General features: G+C 34.8%; 1 protein-coding gene across 4 annotated transcripts in view; it reads right to left on the reverse strand.

Moving 5' to 3' along the window:
* Positions 1-3,936: 3,936 nt before the first annotated feature.
* Positions 3,937-20,689, reverse strand: part of RELCH (RAB11 binding and LisH domain, coiled-coil and HEAT repeat containing) — a 123,333-nt gene continuing 106,580 nt past the window's right edge. For all 4 annotated transcript variants that reach the window (XM_061170508.1, XM_061170507.1, XM_061170506.1 and 1 more), the window contains 3 exons: positions 18,724-18,812; positions 14,062-14,132; positions 3,937-5,574 (listed from right to left, as the gene is read on the reverse strand). In XM_061170508.1, coding sequence (XP_061026491.1) covers positions 5,454-5,574; positions 14,062-14,132; positions 18,724-18,812 — 281 coding nt within the window. In that variant the 3' untranslated portion in view covers positions 3,937-5,453. The remainder of the gene's footprint in view (positions 5,575-14,061; positions 14,133-18,723; positions 18,813-20,689) is intronic.

Consider the following 20,689-nt stretch of genomic DNA (forward strand, 5'->3'; position numbering starts at 1 on the left):
AAAAATAAGAAAATGAGTGCTGGTAAGAATCATGAAAAAGATACACCAGGCTGATGAAGGAATTACAACGGTTACTTTGAATTGGGTGGTTAGAAAGGGCCAACTTGAAGAGGCTTTATATAAATTGAGAACTAGATGGGAATCCACATTTTATAAAATCTACTGGCTTCTCATTTTTAAAAATCAGGACATTTGTTCATCTCTAGTCTTCTGTCACCTCTTCATAATTTCTTGCGGATGATTACAATATTAAGTGTTTCTGTAGTATGACAAAGAAAGCAAAATGGTCTCCAAAGTTGATATGTAGCATTTACCTCCTTATGAAGACTTCTGTAGCTTCAGCAAGAAACCTGAATTCTTTTTTTTTTTTTATTGGTCCATGGTTAACTGAAGGATTTCCTTCTCTTAGATAGCAGTAGAAGCCAATTATTTTCAAGAAATGCCAGTTCTTATTTTGCTTTCCTCAGTATGAAAAGTTTAGTTACAGGGAGCCTGGAAGTTCAAACTACATGTCAAAGCTAGTTACTATAAGAATCAAATGTGTACTAACAGACAACAGTGGGGATGCAGAGGGTAAAACTTTTTCAAAACCTAAACAACTTATGTAATGGAAAATGAATCTATCAAACTAATTTACTTGGGTCTTTGAAAAAATTTTAATTTAATCACAAGTTTTAGTAAATAAAGAGCAAAAAAAAATTTTTTTTTGGCTTCACCGCACGGCACATGGGAGCTTAATTCCCTGACCAGGGATTGAACTCATGCCCCCTACAGTGGAAGCACAGAGTCTTAACCACTGGACTGCCAGGGAAGTCCCTAAAGAGCAAATTTACTTAACTAGTCTTCACTAGGTTGGAGACTCTGGGAGTGGTTAAAGTAGGCCAAAGTAACCATCAAAAGTTGTTTCTGCCTTCTACTTCAGTATTAGGTAAATCATGCCTGGCATGGTAACCTGTTCACTTACTAGAAAACAAAAGTATGAGGGAGGGGGTTATCCACACTTTAGTGATTCAGTAATTTAAAATTTAAAATTTCACTTTGACCTTTCATAAAACTTTAGAAGTGCTAAAACACTTTCAGGTTTACTATTATGTAATTTTCATAAAGTCTTGTGAGGAATAGAAAGCATATTATTATTTTCATTCTCTTTGATGGTAAGACAAAAGAATTTGTTAGAAAGGTGACTATATTTATAAAATCCATATAAAAAATAAATTAGGAAATGATTTACATTATTAAAGCATTCATTATAAGTTCGTTATTTGATACATGACGGACAGCTTACAAACAGAAAGCTAAAAATTTAAAGAACTGTCAAGTAATTGTCAGAAATAAAGATAAAGCATCTATGAAATCATAAAGTCAATGAGAAATTATTAGTACTATTCAACAATGCATATTTTATATAGAGATATTTATAATATTTCCAGCTTTTTTGAAAATCCATATCTAAAAATATCCAAGGTTGCAAATGCCAACAGTTCAAGAGAGGGTTGCTTTTGCACTAAGATAGTAGTTTAAAATTTTAAAAAGCAGACTGCTATCAACAAATGACAACCCTAAATAACATTACTGACAAAGAATTTAATACCTATAATGACACAAAATGGTAGTTTACAGACAACATAAATATTGCTACATTAAAGTCCCTCAAGAAATCTATTCATGAAATGATCTAATTGAAATAAATATAATGGAGTAATCTTTAATGAAATAAAAGGAATTAAAATAGTAAAATAGGACTTCCCTGGTGGTGCAGTGGTTAAGAATCCGCCTGCCAATTCAGGGGACACGGGTTCGATCCCTGGTCCAGGAAGATCCCACGTGCCGCGGAGCAACTAAGCCCATGTGCCACAACTACTGAAGTCCGTGCGCTCTAGAGCCTGCGAGCCACGACTACTGAAGCCCGTGTGCCTAGAGCCCGTGCTCTGCAACAAGAGAAGCCACTGCAATGAGAAGCTTGCGCACCTCAACGAAGAGTAGCCCCTGCTCACCGCAACTAGAGAAAGCCCGCGTGCAAACAGTCCTCTAATATAGACATGCTTTGAACAGAATTTTCCAGATATTACTGAAGACTCTTCGGAGAAAAGCAAATAATTTACATTCCTCACCACACTGAACTGAAGAAATTATTTATATACTATCAAAAACACATAATAAAGTTTTTAAATACTGTGGTAAGTTTATATTAACTATTGTGTACTTTATGATTGGTATGCTCTTACAGTGAATAGAAATTTTTATTTTAAGATTTTTTTAAATACACAAACAAGGTAAACCATAAAGAAGGCAATCAACACAAAGTTTCCTGTAGTTAGTCCTGAAGGGAAAATAGGAATGATGAGATGTGGCACTCTCAGATTGTGATTAGCACACAGATTCCACAGATGAAATGCATGCAGAGCATCCTTATGTAGTATAAAAATAGTCTAAAATCCAATTATTTTACCAATATACAGATACAATTACTATTTTTGATTAGTAGCATATAGCTTTAACCTATTATTTTTAAACATACAGAAATAAAATAGTAACCAAACCAAGTACACTGCAACGTTACATTACAACTTTCAAACACGTCTATTCATATGAAAGGCTAAATTTATTTCACAGTTTGCTTGTAAGAGAGTTAACAACCAAAATAAAGTTGGAATATTGTTACCTGGACAATCTGGAGAATTTTAGGAATTAGAGTAGCCAATTACAAAGCTCTTTAAATATACACTATTTACACAAAAAGTAGTTAAGAAATTGGTAATCAGCACAAAATGTTAGCGGCAGTTGGCTATCACTGTTCAAAGATCAACAAGGTAGGTCTAGACAAAGTTATGTCCTTAAAGGTCAAATAATGGTCTAAAATAGTTTATGTTAAAAATCAGGGTCATGAAAAGACAATTCAGCACACACTGATTTCATCTCCCTAAATTTTAGTTCAGAGACTCTTTGAACCAATTTTTTTTCTTTTTTCTGTAAGAAAAGGAAGTTTGATAGCACCTTGAATTGATATCCCATTAAAATTACTTAAATTACTCACAATTTCATTCAGGTTGTAAGTCAATCTGATGTTTAGCAAAGTAATCTTTCAAAAGGCTCGCTGATGGAAACAAATGAAGGTCAAGGATACTATGCATAGAGAGGTAGATAGTGCTACTACTCAAGCATCGCTCTTGGAATAAGTCAGCAAAATTGTTAACTATGGCACTTCTGGATTTCTGAAAAATTTTAGTCTCTGGCTTGCTTTGGAGCATAATTTCAAATTAACTTTTCATTACTTTGCAAACTTAACTTTTATTTGTATCATTTTTACTTCTGTTTAAAAAGAGTGAGGATGGGAGTTTTACAGCTTGTTTTGGAAGAACACAGGCAGTTCCAGTGATTAGTGACTGTCTTGTGTTTAAAGAATCCATATTTTACCATAAAAATCAACGTGAAAATAAATGGGACGTCTTACTGACATTAAGATATTTAACAGCATAATAAGGGGGACTCACTTGAGATATATTGTGTATCTTGCTAGCTGGTGCCTTTCCAAAAAAACCATTAGCATTTAGATAAATGGAGTCACAAATTAATAAAAATTATCACATTAAAAATACATTATATTTATTCACCAGGTAATAAACATACTAATTCTACTACAGTTCAAAGCAAATAAGAATTTAAACATTTTTTCTTTAAATCACCTCAGAAATGTATTAATTTTATACAACATAATCTTTTTTTAGTAAAAGTAAACTAAAATAGGTAACTTATGTAGCTTATATTCCTAAAATAAAATATATTTTAATGAATATACACTTTCTCATTTCATTTTGCTTGGATATAGGATATAGTGTTTCAAAATGAAAATAAACACACATAGCAAAAACCAAAACAAGTATGCAAAAACATTTTATTTATAATAGATCAACATTTTTGACATGAAAGGTAGCCACTTTCAATTTCTCAGGAATGCCTAGAATCCAACAGTTTCCATAAAGACTAATTAGTTAACAATTATTTCACTGTAGGTAAAAGAAATAATTTCAGAATAAACTTTTTAAATGGCTTTGCCTATGGCAACTTATTTTATAAGCTTTAATATGTGGTAAGCTAGCTTTCCCAGGAAGTGAATATAATCCACCTATGTTCCAAGTGTATTAAACCAGTTTATACAACAAACATGACAATCACCCATTTGTATCAGCTGTGCTCAAAAGAGAATTCTCTTTACCAAAATATGCATTTTTCAAAAAGGCCTCACATTAACCCCTTAAACCAACCACCTCCCTTCTATGTCCAGGACCACTCTTTTCTACTTTAAGTTGCGTTACTTTAAAGACAACCGTCAAATTCCAGTGGAACGGTACACTGACTTAAGACTCTATGTAATATATATCAAACACAAGAATAGTCACTGACTTCAAGGGACAAGGTGATGACTAACCAGTAATAATTTAGCCAATGTCATTTTTAGTTTAGAGGGAAAAAAGCAGCCCCCAAATGTCCTGAACTTTTCTGTACTTCTCTGTAACACACAGAATGAAAAGATAATCTCTGAAATTAAAATCATTAGAAAACATCTTAAATAAAATGTTTTATGTAAATAGGTGTTAAATATTAGATTCAAACCATATTCTCTTCTGTATTTCGGTTTGGGAAAAAATGTCACAATTATTAGTTCTTCTTACTTAAATTTAGTTTTGAGAATTTAAATCTACTACACACCAGTATGTAAAATTCACCTTGGTTAACCACTCCCCATGCTTCTGTGCTGGGTTTCCTCAGGTAAGTCCATTATACGCATGTAAGTGATGGGGAGGTTTAAATAGCACTTAAAGAATATTCATGAGAGTGCTGAAATATTGAAAGTTTCATTATTATCTACTTACTGTAGGATTTGCAATTCAAATTCATTGCAGTATTATAAACACTGTGTGAATGGAATGCACACCATTCCTACAGACACACAAACTGAAGTCCAAAAGGCACAGAGTAATGCTGGTGGCTCTTTCTAGTCAGTTAAGAAACAATAAAAAGTCTGCATTATTCTTTCATAATTTAAATACTTAAGTAATCTCCACTTTTATTACTTTATAACAATGACTTCAAATTTACATTATTTTAAGTACCACTGTAATAGCTTAGTGTATCATACAGATATTTGCTAATATCCCATCCAAAACTTAAAAAAAAACCTCTTCTATATATATATAAAATTATTCTGAAAGACAAGAACATAGAGGAGGGACTTGGTACAGACTATCAACTCAATTTTTTATCACCACAGTTGTAACTCCAAAATTAACAGATATACAGCAATAATCAAAAGCAGTGCAAATATCTTTGGAGGGTAAGATAAAATTATAATGCAAGAACATAAAAAAGAAATTAAAAAAGGCAAGTACTTCAAGTACAAGGAACCAGTCTGCTTGAGGTCCATTTAGTGTTTACTGGGGGCTTCCTTCCTGCTTTTACTTCTTTCTCTGAAACACATTGGCCAACATGGCACCTGATGTTGTCAACTGGCCCATTTTGTTCAAAAACTTGGTCTTTGTATCTTCACTCACTAAGCTTGCAGCAATTGACATTGAGCTAGGAAAGAAAATTTGAAATGCGTGTAAAGCAATTAAAAAACTAAAATATCTATTTTTTCATTTCTTCAGTAGTATGACATTAATAAATACATTCTGAACTGGTATCACAAAAGGGAAACTAGTATTTATGGAGTAGAGTTTTTTTGGTACCATAATAGGTTAGCAGCTTTCATGTTCATTGTTTTTTTAAAGGAAGCAGTGTGGTATAGTGATTAGGAGCAAGTGTGGAATGAGACTGAATCTCGGTTCTGTCATTTACCAGCTGTGTGACTTTGGGCAAGTTATTTAATCTCTGTTTCCTCATCTATAAAATGGAGATAATTCTAGTACCTACCTCACAGGGCTATTTAGGATTATACAAGTGTAAAGTGCTTATTAGCAGTGCCAGGCACGTAATAGCATGCTCTAAGTGTTAGTTATTCTTCTTATTATCAGCATTACTTCATTTAATTCTTACAGCAACACTGGAAGATAGATATTATCCCTATTTTCACAGATGAGTAAATGAAATCACAGTGAGGTCTTTAACAATCCTATGACATATTACTTTTTTGGGGGGGCGGGGTTGGGGAGAAGAAACATGTCCTCAATTGCCAGCTGCACTAGTTTTGATGGACAGTGTCAAATCTTGTCCTTTCTTTTTGACCAACCTTCTGTGTAGGAAGTAAGCACAATCTAAATGACTACTAAAGACAGCTGGTTTGTCATATTACTGAACAGAGTATTGATAAAGGACAATTTTTCAGTGATCCAACAATTGTGCTGTAATGGATTAAGGAATCCAGCTTATTGGCCTTGTGGCTTTGGCCAAGATGCTTTAAATCACTCTGATTCAGTTTCCTCCTCTGTAAAATTTTGCAACTGTTATTGCAAAATACCTTGAGGACTAAGTAAGAGAATATGTTTGAACCTGTCAAAGACAATGAGTGGCGAGCGAGGTACAGGAGCTCAACAGACGTCTGTTAAATCTACACATGAAGTATGTGCTGCTACCAAAGACTTCTGGTTCTATGTGGTCTTTAAAGGTGTGTGCTGAGTTACTCAGTTAAATACCTGACCACGATGCCCATCCTGAAAGTCTCTTCTTCCCACTGCTCTCCTGCCAGTACATCAACCTGGTCTGTCCCTACGTGCTCTGAATACCCCTCTCTTGCTGCTTTTCCTCTTCCCACAAAGTAATCCTCCATAAGGCTCAGCATTTCGCTCTAGTACTTCAATTACAAAACTTACTCATTCTATAAGTTTTAAGTAACATCTCCATAGGATGACTCAAAAATATTTATTGAATCACAACATTTTTCCTGAGGGCCAGTCCCACATTACCACTGTTTGCTAAAGCCAATGTCTCAAGTTTTTTTTCATACTCTAACTTGAGAAATAACTCCCCACTTTTATTTCTGAGTACAAGTCTTTCGCCTCCTTAGGCAGCTTTATTCCTAGGTATGTTATGCTTTTTGTTGCGATGGTAAATGGGATCGTTTCCTTAATTTCTCTTTCTGATTTTTCGTTGTTGGTGTATAGGAATGCCAGAGATTTCTGTGCATTAATTTTGTATCCTGCAACTTTACCAAATTCATTGATTAGTTCTAGTAGTTTTCTGGTGGCATCTTTAGGATTTTCTATGCATAGTATCATGTCATCTGCAAACAGTGACAGTTTTACTTCTTTTCCAATCTTTATTCCTTTTATTTCTTTTTCTTCTCTGATTGCCGTGGCTAGGACTTTCAAAACTATGTTGAATAATAGTGGTGAGAGTGGACATCCTTGTCTTGTTCCTGATCTTAGTGGAAATGCTTTCAGTTTTTCACCGTTGAGTATGAGGCTTGCTGTGGGTTTGTCATATATGGCCCTTATTATGTTGAGGTAGGTTCCCTCTATGCACATTTTCTGGAGAGTTTTTATCACTCACTTTTATTTCTTTACTTGCCAGTGGTTCTATCCCTTTCCTCTCTTCCCAACAGTGAATATAATGGCTCTCCATTTCAAACTATCATCAAATCTTGTGACTTTATTCTACAACATCTTCTCTATTGTTTACTTTTATTTCTAATGCCAATACTTTACAATTGAATTATTCCAAAAGTTTTGGATCTGGTCTCCTTGTATTAGTCAGATTCACCTCTTAAATAATCACTTCTTTATATCACACCCCTTCTCAAAATCCTCAGTGGCCACTTACTACCTACAAGATAAAATATGCATGGCATTAAAGAAACATAGCAATCTAATTCTTATGTGTGCGTGTGTGTGTGTGTTTAACCAACCATCACTACTTAACTTCTAGACCCCCTTGAGTCAGGTCTGCCTAGTCTAATTGTTCAAACCATTCTCAACTTAAATATTTCTTCTTTTATCTCATGTCTAGCCATCTTTCAATTCCCAGCTCAAGCCCTACCTTTTCCATGATGCCTTTCCTTAACACTCTAGGTTTATAGTACTGTTTTTTTTCTGTAAGGAACAGTGTTAAGTAAAAGATAAGTATGATTTTAGTTTGTATCTACAAAAACAGGATACATGGCTCAGATAATACTTGAGATACCATCAAGTCTTTTTCTTTTTTTTTAATATTTATTTATTTGGTTGCACTGGGTCTTAGTTGCGGCAGGTGGGCCTCCTTAGTTGCGGGTCGCCAGCTCTTTAGCTGTGGCATGCAAACTCTTAGTTGTGGCATGAGTGTGGGATCCAGTTCCCCGACCAGGAATCGAACCCGGGCCCCCTGCATTGGGAGCATGCTTCCCTGGGAGCGTGCGCCACCAGCTTAGTCCCCCATCAAGTGTTAATGATATTCTAAGAGGAGTGCAACAATGATGCTAAGGAGTCTGGAAACCATAAGAGGTAAAAGTGAAAGGAATGAAGAATGTTTGGTTTGGAGAAGAGAAGATTTAGGAGACTTAAGATACCTCTCTACGTTACTCGTGAAAAATGAGATATATAATATATATCTGCACGGCTGTATATATCTATAGAGCTCTACTGATGCACATCACAATTACCTGGGGGAACTTTTTGAAATGTGGACACCTAGACCTAACCCCAGTGATTCTGATTTTTTCCATCTGGGGTAGAGGACCCAGGTATGTATTTTACAAAGCTTTCTAGTAAAGAACCATTGCATTATGGCTTTTTTTTTTTTTTTCTGAAGAAAGAGTTTACATTTTTATCAGTTAGACAAAAGGGTCTGACTCTGACCCCTCCACCAAATGATGAAAATCTGGTATAGAGAGTAGATGTTATAGGAAGGGAGACTTTAACTCAGGGTGAGAAAGGAATATTTTAAAAACAGAGTTGTTAAAAATGAAATGGGCTGCCTTGTAAAGTAATGTCTTCTTACTGCAGGCTTTCAAGGGATTCTCAGATCTTTCCTTTCCAACTCATAGGCAACCAGCTGCCATTTCTTGTTGATTCTGAATCTATAGAATCTCTTACTTCTGGCCTATCTTTAAAATTATTTATGTCCTAGAATAGTTCTCTCTCTCTCCACGTCGCTATATCTTGCAAATCAAAGATCACTACTCCTTCTCTTTGAAACCCCTATTTGATTTTTTGACACCACTCTGATTTGCCTCCTATTTCTCAGTTAAGCTTCTCTTAAATGCTGCACTTTTTAAAATAATTTATTTATTTTATTTATTTATTTTTGGCTGCATTGGGTCTTCGTTGCTGCGTGTGGGCTTTCTCTAGTTGTGGCAAGCAGGGGCTACTCTTCGTTGCGGTGCGCGGGCTTCTCCTTGCAGTGGCTTCTGTTGTCGTGGAGCATGGGCTCATGGGCTCTAGGTGTGCGGGCTTCAGTAGTTGTGGCTCTTGGGATCTAGAGCACAGGCTCAGTAGTTGTGGCGCACGGGCTTAGTTGCTCCCGGCATGTGGGATCTTCCCGGACCAGGGCTTGAACCCGAGTCCCCTGTATCGGCAGGCGGATTCTTAACCACTGCGCCACCAGGGAAGTCCCTTAAATGCTGCATTTTAAATGTTGGTCTAATTCCAGGTCTGAGCTCCGTTTCCAAGTGATATCATCCATCCACCTCTAGTCCTTACCTAAGCCTTTAATTACCACCTATATCCTAATTGTTCCTAAATCTCAATAACTGCTTGTAGTGTTTTTCTTCCTGTACCTCAAATGTTAAATATTCCTCTTCAGAGCAGTTCCATTTGGTTGTGCCGTGCCATCATTCAATCTGGGAATCCTTATTAGATTCTAGTTCTCTCTTACTCTAATCTGTTGCCAAGTTAAGCTGAGTTCACATTTGAATATATCTTGAGTCCATCTTATTCTCATACTCACTGTTACATATAGGCAGTAAAGCATGGTGGTTAAGACCATGGTCTCAAGAACCACAATGCCTGGGTTTGAATGCTGGTTCCTCCCCTTAGTACCTAGGCGGCCTTTGAGCAAGTTACCTAACCTCTGTGTCATCTGTAAAATGGGAATAGTAATAGTATCTACTTCATAGGGTTATTTAGATAAATTATTAGCAAATATATGAAAAATGCTGAGAGTGGTGTCTGGTTTATGAGTGTATCTTATTATTACCTGCCCATCCATGCCCACACCTGCCTTCATCATGGGTTACTACAGTAGCTTTCTGTTCCACCTGCTTCTCTGTTGCTTGTATTCACTAGAGCATGGCTTCCAAAGCAGTGGTTCTCAAAGTGTGGCTCCTGGACCCATAGTATTAACATCACCTGGGAATTTGTTGCAATTCAAATTCTCAGGCTCCATCCCAGATCTTCTGAATCAAAAACTCTGGAGATGGCACCCAAAAATTTCCAGGTGATTTTGATGGACACTAAGGCCTGAGAAGCAAAGTTACTAGGGGTTGGTAAACTAAGGGTCACAGGCCAAATCCATTCTGCTGCCTGTTTTTGTAAATAAAGTTTTATTGGAATGCAGCCAAAGCCATATATTTCCATATTGTCAATGGCTGCTTACTGCTACAATAGCAGAGTTCAACTGTGTACTTGTAACAGAGACCGTATGAATCGCAAAGCTTAAAATATTTACTGTCTTTACAGAGAAAGTTTGTTGACTCCTGGCCACAGGATAAGTCCAAACCTCTCATGTGGCATACAAAGTTCTTTATTAACGGTGCCCGTCTACCTTTATAGACTTATCTCTATTGTTCTCCCGTACATACTCTGTGCTCTAGCTTTAATTACAGTTCCCAAATATGCTATTCTGAAACTTTTGTCCTTTTGCACAGTGCTGATATTTCTGCATGTAATCCCTTTTCTCTTTTCTTTTGCCTCCGGTTGGAGGGTGGATCAGTTCATTACTTTGGAAACTGGTACACAAAGAGAAAGAATTGAACATTTATCTTGTCTTTACTATATAAACGGTATAACTTGGTAAAAGTAGTACATATGGGGGACAGTTTTCTTTCTGAAGAATTCTAGCTCACAAATGAAGAAGGATTGATAGAGTAATACATTTTGTAATTGCTAATGAATTAACGGATCTAGCATTCATCATTAAATAGATGTTAACATCACCAAAAAAAGAGAGAATCAGACATTACCTGCCTCACGATGAAAACACACCTCCTCCTATGTAGAAGTCTTGGCAAATAAAAAACATGCCCCAAACCTGATTATATCTCTAGATCTAGATCCAACTAGTAAATTTATGGGAAATACAGAGGAACATTTTGAAACACACGAGGGAAATGCAATTAGCAAGATTTGGACTGTGGGAACCTCTATAGGACAAATGACTCAGTTCCTTCAACAAGTAAATTGTATGGAGAAAAAAAGAGATACAAGGGGAACCTCTGAATTGAAAGAGATTCAAGAAACATATTAACCACTTATAATATATGGAATGTTGGATCCTGACTCAAAGAAACTGTAAGGAAAAAACAAACAACAAATCAATAATGACATTTATGAAACAATTAGAAATTTGAACAAAGGCCAGATAATAAATGATATTAAGGTATTGTTATGGTGTGATGATATTGTGTTTATGTTTAAAAAAATAGCACTTATCTTTTAGAGATGCATATCAGAATATGGGAGGGGAAAAGAGTTGGGTATAGATGAAATAAAATTGACTGAATTGATAATTGTTGAAGCTGAGTGATGAGTACATGGGAAATCATTATATCATGTTTATTTTTGTGTTATTTTGAAATTCTCTACAGTAAGAGTTAAATAAAATAAATGATAATATAGAGGATTTGAATAACATTTACAATAGCCAGGACATGGAAGCAACCTAAGTGTCCATCAACAGACGAATGGATAAAGAAGATGTGGTAAATATATACAATGGAGTATTACTCAGCCATAAAAAGGAACAAAACTGGGTCATTTGTAGAGACGTGGATGGATCTAGAGACTGTCCTACAGAGCGAAGTAAGTCAGAAAGAGAAAAACAAATACCGTATATTAACGCATGTATGTGGAATCTAGAAAAATGGTACAGATGAACTGGTTTGCAGGGCAGAAATTGAGACACAGATGTAGAGAACAAACGTATGGACACCAAGGGGGGAAAGCAGAGGCACGTGTGGGTGGTGGTGTGATGAACTGGGAGATTGGGATTGACATGTATACACTGATGCGTATAAAATGGATGACTAATAAGGACCTGCTGTATAAAAAAATAAATTAAAAAAAGAGTTACAATAATAAATGATAATATAGAGGATTTGAATAACATGGGAAAATATGATTATGAAAGTGAATTTTTTTTTTTTTTCTTAAAAAGGAAGGTCATATAACCTTAGCAATCTTAGGAAGTTACAAAGAGATTTCTTTCTTGTAAAATTCCTGCATGATAATTCATGAAATTTCATTTAGAATGTATCTCACATATAATTTTTCTCAATTTTGGTCCAAAACCTTTTACATTTTAAACTAATAAGGCACCAAATAATTTTAATATTTAATGTACAACAAATTAACAGAATTATTTGCTTTAATGTTAACTTTATGGATTTTGTGTTCAGAATAGAAACCTATCAAAGTATGTCTATTGTTTTATAACTTTCCATGGCTAAAATGATAGAAGAGCTCCCACCATTCTAGGAGGCTAAAGCAAGAGTTTTGACTCATAGTAAAAGGCAAAAGACTCGTGTGTGTGTGTGTGTGTGTGTGTGTGTCTTGGGGTTGTGGGTGTGGAGGAGTGTGCTTCTGTGTACCTAGCCTGACAAGATGAAACACTTATTCCTGGTAGTCAGTTTTATAAAGGAAACACCGTTGAGCTTTTCATGCCTAACAGAGTCCATTTAAGATCAACTGTTCAAGGTTACTTCAGAAAGAGAGTACACACAGACTATTTGTAAATTACTTCCTGTCCTGAAATGCCCAACTTTATTCTTTCGCATCTATGTTCATATTTTAATTTCACTGAATCTTTGAATTCTAATTAGTTTGGTTAGAAGCATGGGACTAGAACATTCACAAGTTGACAATCCTTTATGCAGTGAATCAAGTTAAATCTTACAACTCCTCTCATAAATTTCTACAAACTATGTTCACCAGTGATTCCCAAATCCAGCTACCTATCAGAATCTCTTTGGAAGCTTGTATTTATTTTATTTTTATATTTTACTGAAGTATAGTTGATGTACGATCTTATATAAGTTACAGGTTTATAATATAATGATTCATAATTTTTAAAGGTTATACTCCATTTATAGTTATAAAATATTGGCTATATTCCCTGTGTTGTACAATATATCCTTGTAGTTTATTTTATACATAATACTTTGTACCTCTTAATCCTCTACTCCTATATTGCCCCTCCATCCTTCCCTCTCCCCACTGGTAACCACTAGTTTGTTCTCTATGTCTATGAGTCTATTTCTTTTTTGTTATATTCACTAGTTTGTTGTATTTTTTAGATTCTTCATATAAGTGATATCATACAGCATTTGTCTTTCTCTGACTTATTTTGTTTAGCATAATACCCTTCAAGTCCATCCATGTTGTTGTATATGGCAAAATTTCATTCTTTTTTATGGCTGAGTAGTATTCTACTGTATGTATGTATGTATGTGTGTGTGTGTGTGTGTGTGTGTATGTGCGTATATATATATATATATATATATATATATATATATATATATATACGCACATACACACACACACACACACACACACCCCACATCTTCTTTATCCATTCATCTGCTGATGGACACTTAGGTTGCTTCCATACCTTGGCAATTATAAATAATGCTGCTATGAACATTGGGGTGCATATATCTTTTCAAATTAGTGTTTTTGTTGGAAGCTTTTAAATATACAGATCCCTAGGCTGACTCAGAATGTTGAGGTCACAGAGAATGAGATAGAGATCTGAATTTTATATTTCCCAGATGGTTTATGGATTAGCATTAGAGAACTGCTGATTTAAAGGATTTTCTTGTCTTCTAAATTAATGACTACAAAATAACACAATATAAAACACTATACCCACCTAAAGAAAATTTATATAGAGAAATTAAGGTTAACTAAAGCCTTAAAAAAAGAATTAATGTCTTACCCTTGAGGCTCTTGGACGGTCTTGTTCTCTACTTTTTGTTCACATTCTTTTATCATGGAAGTTAAAATAACCTGATTTAAAAAAAAATGACTTTAGAGAAATACTGTTAACATAGTAAAATGCTATGGCTTAAAGTTTTTAATTGAATTTTTAATATTCCCATAAGCTAATATGTTAACCAAAAATTGAAAATTTTGGCAGTTACTTTGTTAAAGGAATTCACATTGGATTGCTAGGCTAGGTACTGAAATAGCTTTAAAAGATCTCAATCGTATAACTTAATAATTCACTTTGATTTTCACTAACCTTCCTTCTGAGTCTGATTCCATTCTCCCTTAGCTTTCCCCACTATCTAATGTTAAAAGTAAAATTTATATACATCTATACATTTAACAAATACACAGACCATGGTCAGACATATTTTCCCAGTAAAAGCTGTTCTGTCCCTTGTCCCTTGCTTTTTCCAGGTTGCAAAAAGCAAGACGCTCTATTTTAAAGTCTAGGGCAGAGACCAGATGTAGGTCTGTGGTCACTAAAACTGGGGAGACAATGGGTGTCTAAGAGTTGCTATCACTCTTGCGGGGAGACTGAGTGAGTAATGGAAAGGGTGGAGGGATGGAAGCTGCTGCCCCAAATGCTGGCACCCACACCGGAAACCCAATGGCCCTCCTGAATTTTCTTGGCCCATACTTGTGCATGGAGGTCACTAGACAACAAACTTATTGTCACCCTCTATGTGCTAGGCATGTGTTTAGACACAGAGGATGCAGCAAATAGACAACATTCCCTCCTTGTGGAGCGCTTATGTTCCTTTGTTATAGACAACAAACACAAAAAATAAGTAAATCATATAGTATATTACAAAGTGATAAGGGCTTTGGAAAGAACACTGAGTGAGATAAGGGGTATAGAAAGCCAAAGTGAAGACTATTACAATTTACATGGAGGTGTTCTAAGCAGGTTTCATGGAGAGGATGATATTTAAGCAAGAACCTGAGGGACACGAGGAGTAAGTGTGTGAGACCCGGGTTAGAGGCTGAGCAAAGACTCCAGGAGGGAGTATGTCTATTGTATTCTAAGCCCGGAAGCCAGAGTGCTGGGTGCAGAGTGAGCGAGGCAGAAGGTAGACCGTGAGGCCGGGAGGTCAGGAGGAAGGAGCTGGGTCCTCTAGTGCCTTGCAGATTATGGTGAAGACTTTTGATTTTTTAATGTTTTCCTGCTCTCTCATCTGACAGATTACAGATTTCGTTTGTTTGGCTATTTTCTTTTGCATCAGTGTTTTTTTGGGAGAGTTTCTGTACTTTCTCTTCCGCTCCCTGTATTGTCTGTTCCCTCCAGTATCCTTTTTCTTGTGTGTATGTTTTCACCTCTGTCTTTGATGTCAGAGGCTTTTCTCAAATGGTTGGTGATCTTGGGATATCCACTAAAGACTGAGGTACTAAAACGTTGATTTGGATCTCTTCATGCATGAGTAAATTCACTTTAAGGTGACTCTGGCACAAACTTTCTGCCTATCTTTTTTTCCCTGCAAATATAATTCTGGCTGCCACCCCATTCCTGGAGCCAAGAAGGAGAAAGGTAATGAACTTTCTAATGACTAACTATACCTTCGACTTAATTTACCTCCTTTCATTATAGCACCTTATTCCTGCTCTCAGCTAGGCCTGATATCTCAAGTCTAGAAAGGAAAGCTCCAGTCTTCCACCAAGGTTCAAAAGGGAATCTGGGAGTCTGATCCTTTCAAACACTTTTAACCACTCCCCCTATTTTCAGTCCCACTCTACAATAATGGAAGGTAGTGAAAATAAGCCTTCTTATTTGTTCTATTCTACAAGTGGCCTTCATTTTCGATGCAAAAATCCTGAACAGAATACTAGCAAACTGAATCTACCTTCATATAAAAGGAATTATATACCATAACCAAGTGGGATTTATTGCGGTAGTGCAAAGGTTGCTTTAACATATAAAAATCCATTAATATAAAACATTGTAAGAGAATAAAAAACCACAACCATGTAATCATCTCAACTGACGCAGAAAAAACATTTGACAATATTCAACACCCCTTCATGATAAAAATACTCAAGCAACTAGCAAAAAAAGCGAACTTCCTCAGGCTGATAAAGGGAATCTATAAAATATACAGAGCAAAAATTGATAAAACTAAAAGGAGAAAGACGCAACTCCCAACCATAATTTTAACATGTCTTTCAATAGCTGATAGAATAAGTAGATTACAAAAAGTTAATACAAATATAAGAGAACTGACTCATAAAATTAACTGCCTTTACCTCATGAAACAAAATCCATGGATCAATAAAAATATAATGGAAATGAGAATCTAATTTGAACTAAATGATAACAAAGCTACAATGCAGTAAAAGGGATGTGGCTAAAGGAACGCTTAGAGCCTTAAATTTATGTATCCGAAAAGAAGAAAAGTTAACAAGTAAATAATCTAAGCCTCCTCCTTAAGGAGTTAGAAAAACAGAAAAAAAATCAAATCTAAAGAAAGCAGAAGGAAATAAAGATGAAAATAGAAATCAATGAAACTAACACATAGAGAAAAGTCAACACAGCCAAAAGTTCAATATTTGAAAAGGTTAATAGAATTGATAAACCCCTATCAAAACTATTTTAAAAAGAAAGCAAGAAACAAATTGGTATCAGAAGTAAAAGAGGGATAGCAATATAATAGATCCTACAGTAAGGAAAAGGGAAAAAAATAAAAGTATTACACAAGAATCTATTATTTACAGGTGACTTTTCTACACTTGAAACTTATAAAAAATCCAGTGACATTTTATTATTAGAATTAATAATAAAGTTTCTCAGGTTGGCCAGACATAAGTTCAACATACAAAAGTTATATTATTTCTATACATCAGCAAGAAAGGGTTAAAAAACATATAATCCTAAAAAAGGTAGCATTATAACATTATAGATATAAAGTGACAGTTTTTTCAAACAAAGGTATAAAACTTTATTGAAAGACATTAAAGGAGATCTAAATAAACATAAGATATAGTATGTTCTGGATAGGAAGACTCAAAATCATGAAGTTGCTGTCTCTCCCAATTAATTTATAGAATCAACTCAATTTCAATCAGAATCTCAACGAGATCTTTCTTGGAGTCTCATAAGATAATGCTAAAATTTACATAAAAACGCTAAGGGTCATGAACAGTTCTAAAAAAGGACAGGGTGTTGGACTTGCCCTATTAGATTTTAGGACTTTTTAACAAGGCAACTGTAATGAAGACTGGGTATCAATGTTACGATAATTGAGAAAGAGACCAGTGGAAAAGAATGTTCCCTAATAACAGACACATGCATACAAGGAAACATCATCTATGATAGAGGTGGCACTGTCAATCAGTATAGACATGATGCACTGTTCAATAAACAATAATGGGACAACTGGTTATCCATATAGAAAAAAATGTAACTTAAGCACTACCTCACATCATAATGTAAAAACTAATTTTAGATGGATTAAGAATTCTATTGTGAAAATACAACTTTAAACGTTTTAAGAAGAAAGTATAGGAGATCATGTCATGGAAATGATCAATCAATCTATTAAAAAATTAAAAATCAGTGTTCAAATGGGCCAAAAATGTGAAAAAACATCAAAAATTGGAAAAAGATATTCATAAAACACAAAACTGACCGAATACTGATATTCCAATTATATAACAAACTTCAAGGAAATAATAGGAAAAAAGACAATCCAAAGTGGGAAAAATGGGCAAAAAACCTAAAAAGGCTTTGATGTTAGTGAACATACAAAGAATTCTCAAGTTTGACAATAATCAGGGAAATGCAAATGAAAACCATAATGATATACCACTTTATATCTACTGAATTTAAAAAGTCTAAGAATACCAAGTGTTGACAAAGATATGGATGAAAAGGCTACATACTCCTGCATGCTCCTATCAGGTCTGAAAAGTGTCCTTTCGGTGCAGCACTTTGATCAGTAGTGATCGTAGAGACAGAAGTTTTGTTGGATTACTGTGATGGTAATGAATACGACGTACCAACAGACAGTGTGAAAGTTGAGAGAGGGGGTGTAAACTGCTGGGAGGAAAAAGAGATATGAGGGAGGGATGAAGGGAAGATTTTGTTTTTGTTTTGATTTGTTTAGGAGGGAAGAGTCAAACACGATAATAGGTTAAAGAAAAGCTGCTAGAAAAACAGGTTGAAGATATAGAATAGGAAATAAATGACAAACAGGGTTTTGGAGAATACTGGAAGACAAACAGAATGAAAAGAGTTATGAGGAAATGGAGAGAGAAAATAGAAACTTTGCTTCTAAGAAAGTTAATGGTCAGAGATAATACTGTACAGCATTTTACAGATAAAAAGCATTTCACATACATTCTCTTACTAAATTTTAATTATATTCAGTGAAGGACAGAACGTTATTCCTACTTTAGAGAATTAAACAGAAGCTCAAAGATGTTAAAGGAGTGGCTTAAGATCTCATAGCTAGTAAATAAATCCATAAAATGATGCTGAACTAAACTTTAAAAAATTAGGCACAGCATATCATAATCACACCTCATATGGAGAGGAATGAAAGTCTATATAGGAGATATTAAAACACATGAACATGGCACTGATAATCACAGTGGCTTAATCATGATAGTAGCTTACCTCATGCTCTGGAGAAAGATGTTCCATGTCAATTCGTAAACATCTGAGACCAGGTAAGAAGTGATTAACCATTAAATCCTCTGAAATGACTTGGGATGAGGTAGTTAAGGACATTAAAAAAAAACCAAACTGGTATGTCCAACAGAACAACAGAAGAATATAGAAGAAGCAGATCTCTTAAATGCTGCCTATGGCATGCTGATCACTTAGAGCAAACAGGCTTCCGTCAAGCATGATCTGTATTTGTTGAGTTAGTTACTTGTCAAGAGGCAACTGTGTTTATTCCCACAAATCTCTTTATGTCAGTGGCATTGATTATTGTAACAGCACATAATTTAATTACATGGTATGTAAACATATGAAATAATAAGGGTGAAAATTAAATCATGAAATTTAATTGGATGTTTAAATGAGCATGAAAAGTAAAAAAATTAATGTTTCCATGACAACTAAGTTGAAAGTTTCAGAAAAAATTGATAAAGGCCAGTTGCTTAAAACACTGCTGCTTGGATACATATAGCTGATTCACTTTGTTAAACAGCAGAAACTAACACAACATTGTAAAGCAGTTATACTCCAATAAAGATGTTAAAAAAAAATTGCTGCTTAATTATGTATATAAGACAACTGTAAATATATACATATTTAAATATAAAGAAAAAATATAAAAATCTAGAAAAATTCAGTACCCAGTATCAGAAATGTTTCTGGATTCTCTTTAAAGAAACCTAAGCTAAAATTCATAGACAATTATATTACGAATGTGGTTCACCTAAGAAAGTTGATGTTTAATTCTAATCAGCAGATTCACAAAAGAAATGCCTCAGTCCTACATCAAAAGATTGGTAAAAGAAATTACATTTATGTGTTTAAGTTAAAAGAAGTTATCTTAGGTATATACCATTTTCCTGATTTCTTACTTTAACCATTCTGTTAAACTGACCCACACTGGTCCTCATTGAATTGGGCAAGAGAGCTTTTGCTGTAATAAGTTTAGTACTACTTATATTTCCTAGTCGTATGAGTTTTAGTTGATTATATGACATTGAAAGGAGTCAGGAAACCAGATGCATTTCTCAAACAATTCACCTTGTTTATCCACATCGCTTCTGACACATTCTCACCTATTATAGTTGTGAGCCATCTAAAAATATTTCTTATTTAATATTATACCATATTAAAGTGAAAAATGCCAGTAAATGAGTTCCTTTATAAAGATGAGTTAGTCTTTCTGAAAAAAATAATAAATTATATTAAGTAAAAAAAATCCATATAACTACTGCCTTAAAAATATAGTTATAAATAAACACTAGTTGTAAATAAAGCTCCTATAATTGAGTGACTTATAAATAGGCAGTTATAAAAATACAGACATCATTTGGTTGAACCAAATCCCTATAGATATACAAAGTTCTACAACCTAATGGTTATGTAGTTTTATTTTCTGGGTATAGGAAAAGTATCACCTAGATATATCTGTGAGTGACCTTTGGATTAGAGAAAGGTCTCTGATCTAGAGAAATCTGGGCATGGATTGAGAAACTGAAAATGGCCTTACTTGGAGGTAAGAGGGAAGACACTTTCCTTCTCCTCTCTCTCTACCCACTGTTTGGTCCTTTTCTCCCATGGAACCCCACAATCTTTCTTAGGGGATGGAAACTGAGAGATCATTTAGTCCTATCTGATGTTAGGAATCACCTCTACCTCATCTGTGAATGGTGGTCATAAAGCCTCTGACTGCTAACAATGACAGGACATTCAGTTTTGTAAGACAGATCATTGCATTTTTAGAGAGCTCAATTTGAAAGTTTTTCTTATAAACACAATAGGCCTCTCCATGACCTCTGCTTGTTAGTGTTTGCTCTGCACTTTAGTTACACAAGTATGCCTAACCTTTTTTCTATATAACAACCTTTAAAATAATTCTCAAATTATCTTTTCATCCCTAAACCATTTCTTTTCCAGG

The sequence above is a fragment of the Eubalaena glacialis genome, chromosome 15 (genome assembly GCF_028564815.1).
Source record: "Eubalaena glacialis isolate mEubGla1 chromosome 15, mEubGla1.1.hap2.+ XY, whole genome shotgun sequence".
NCBI lineage: Eukaryota > Metazoa > Chordata > Mammalia > Artiodactyla > Balaenidae > Eubalaena > Eubalaena glacialis.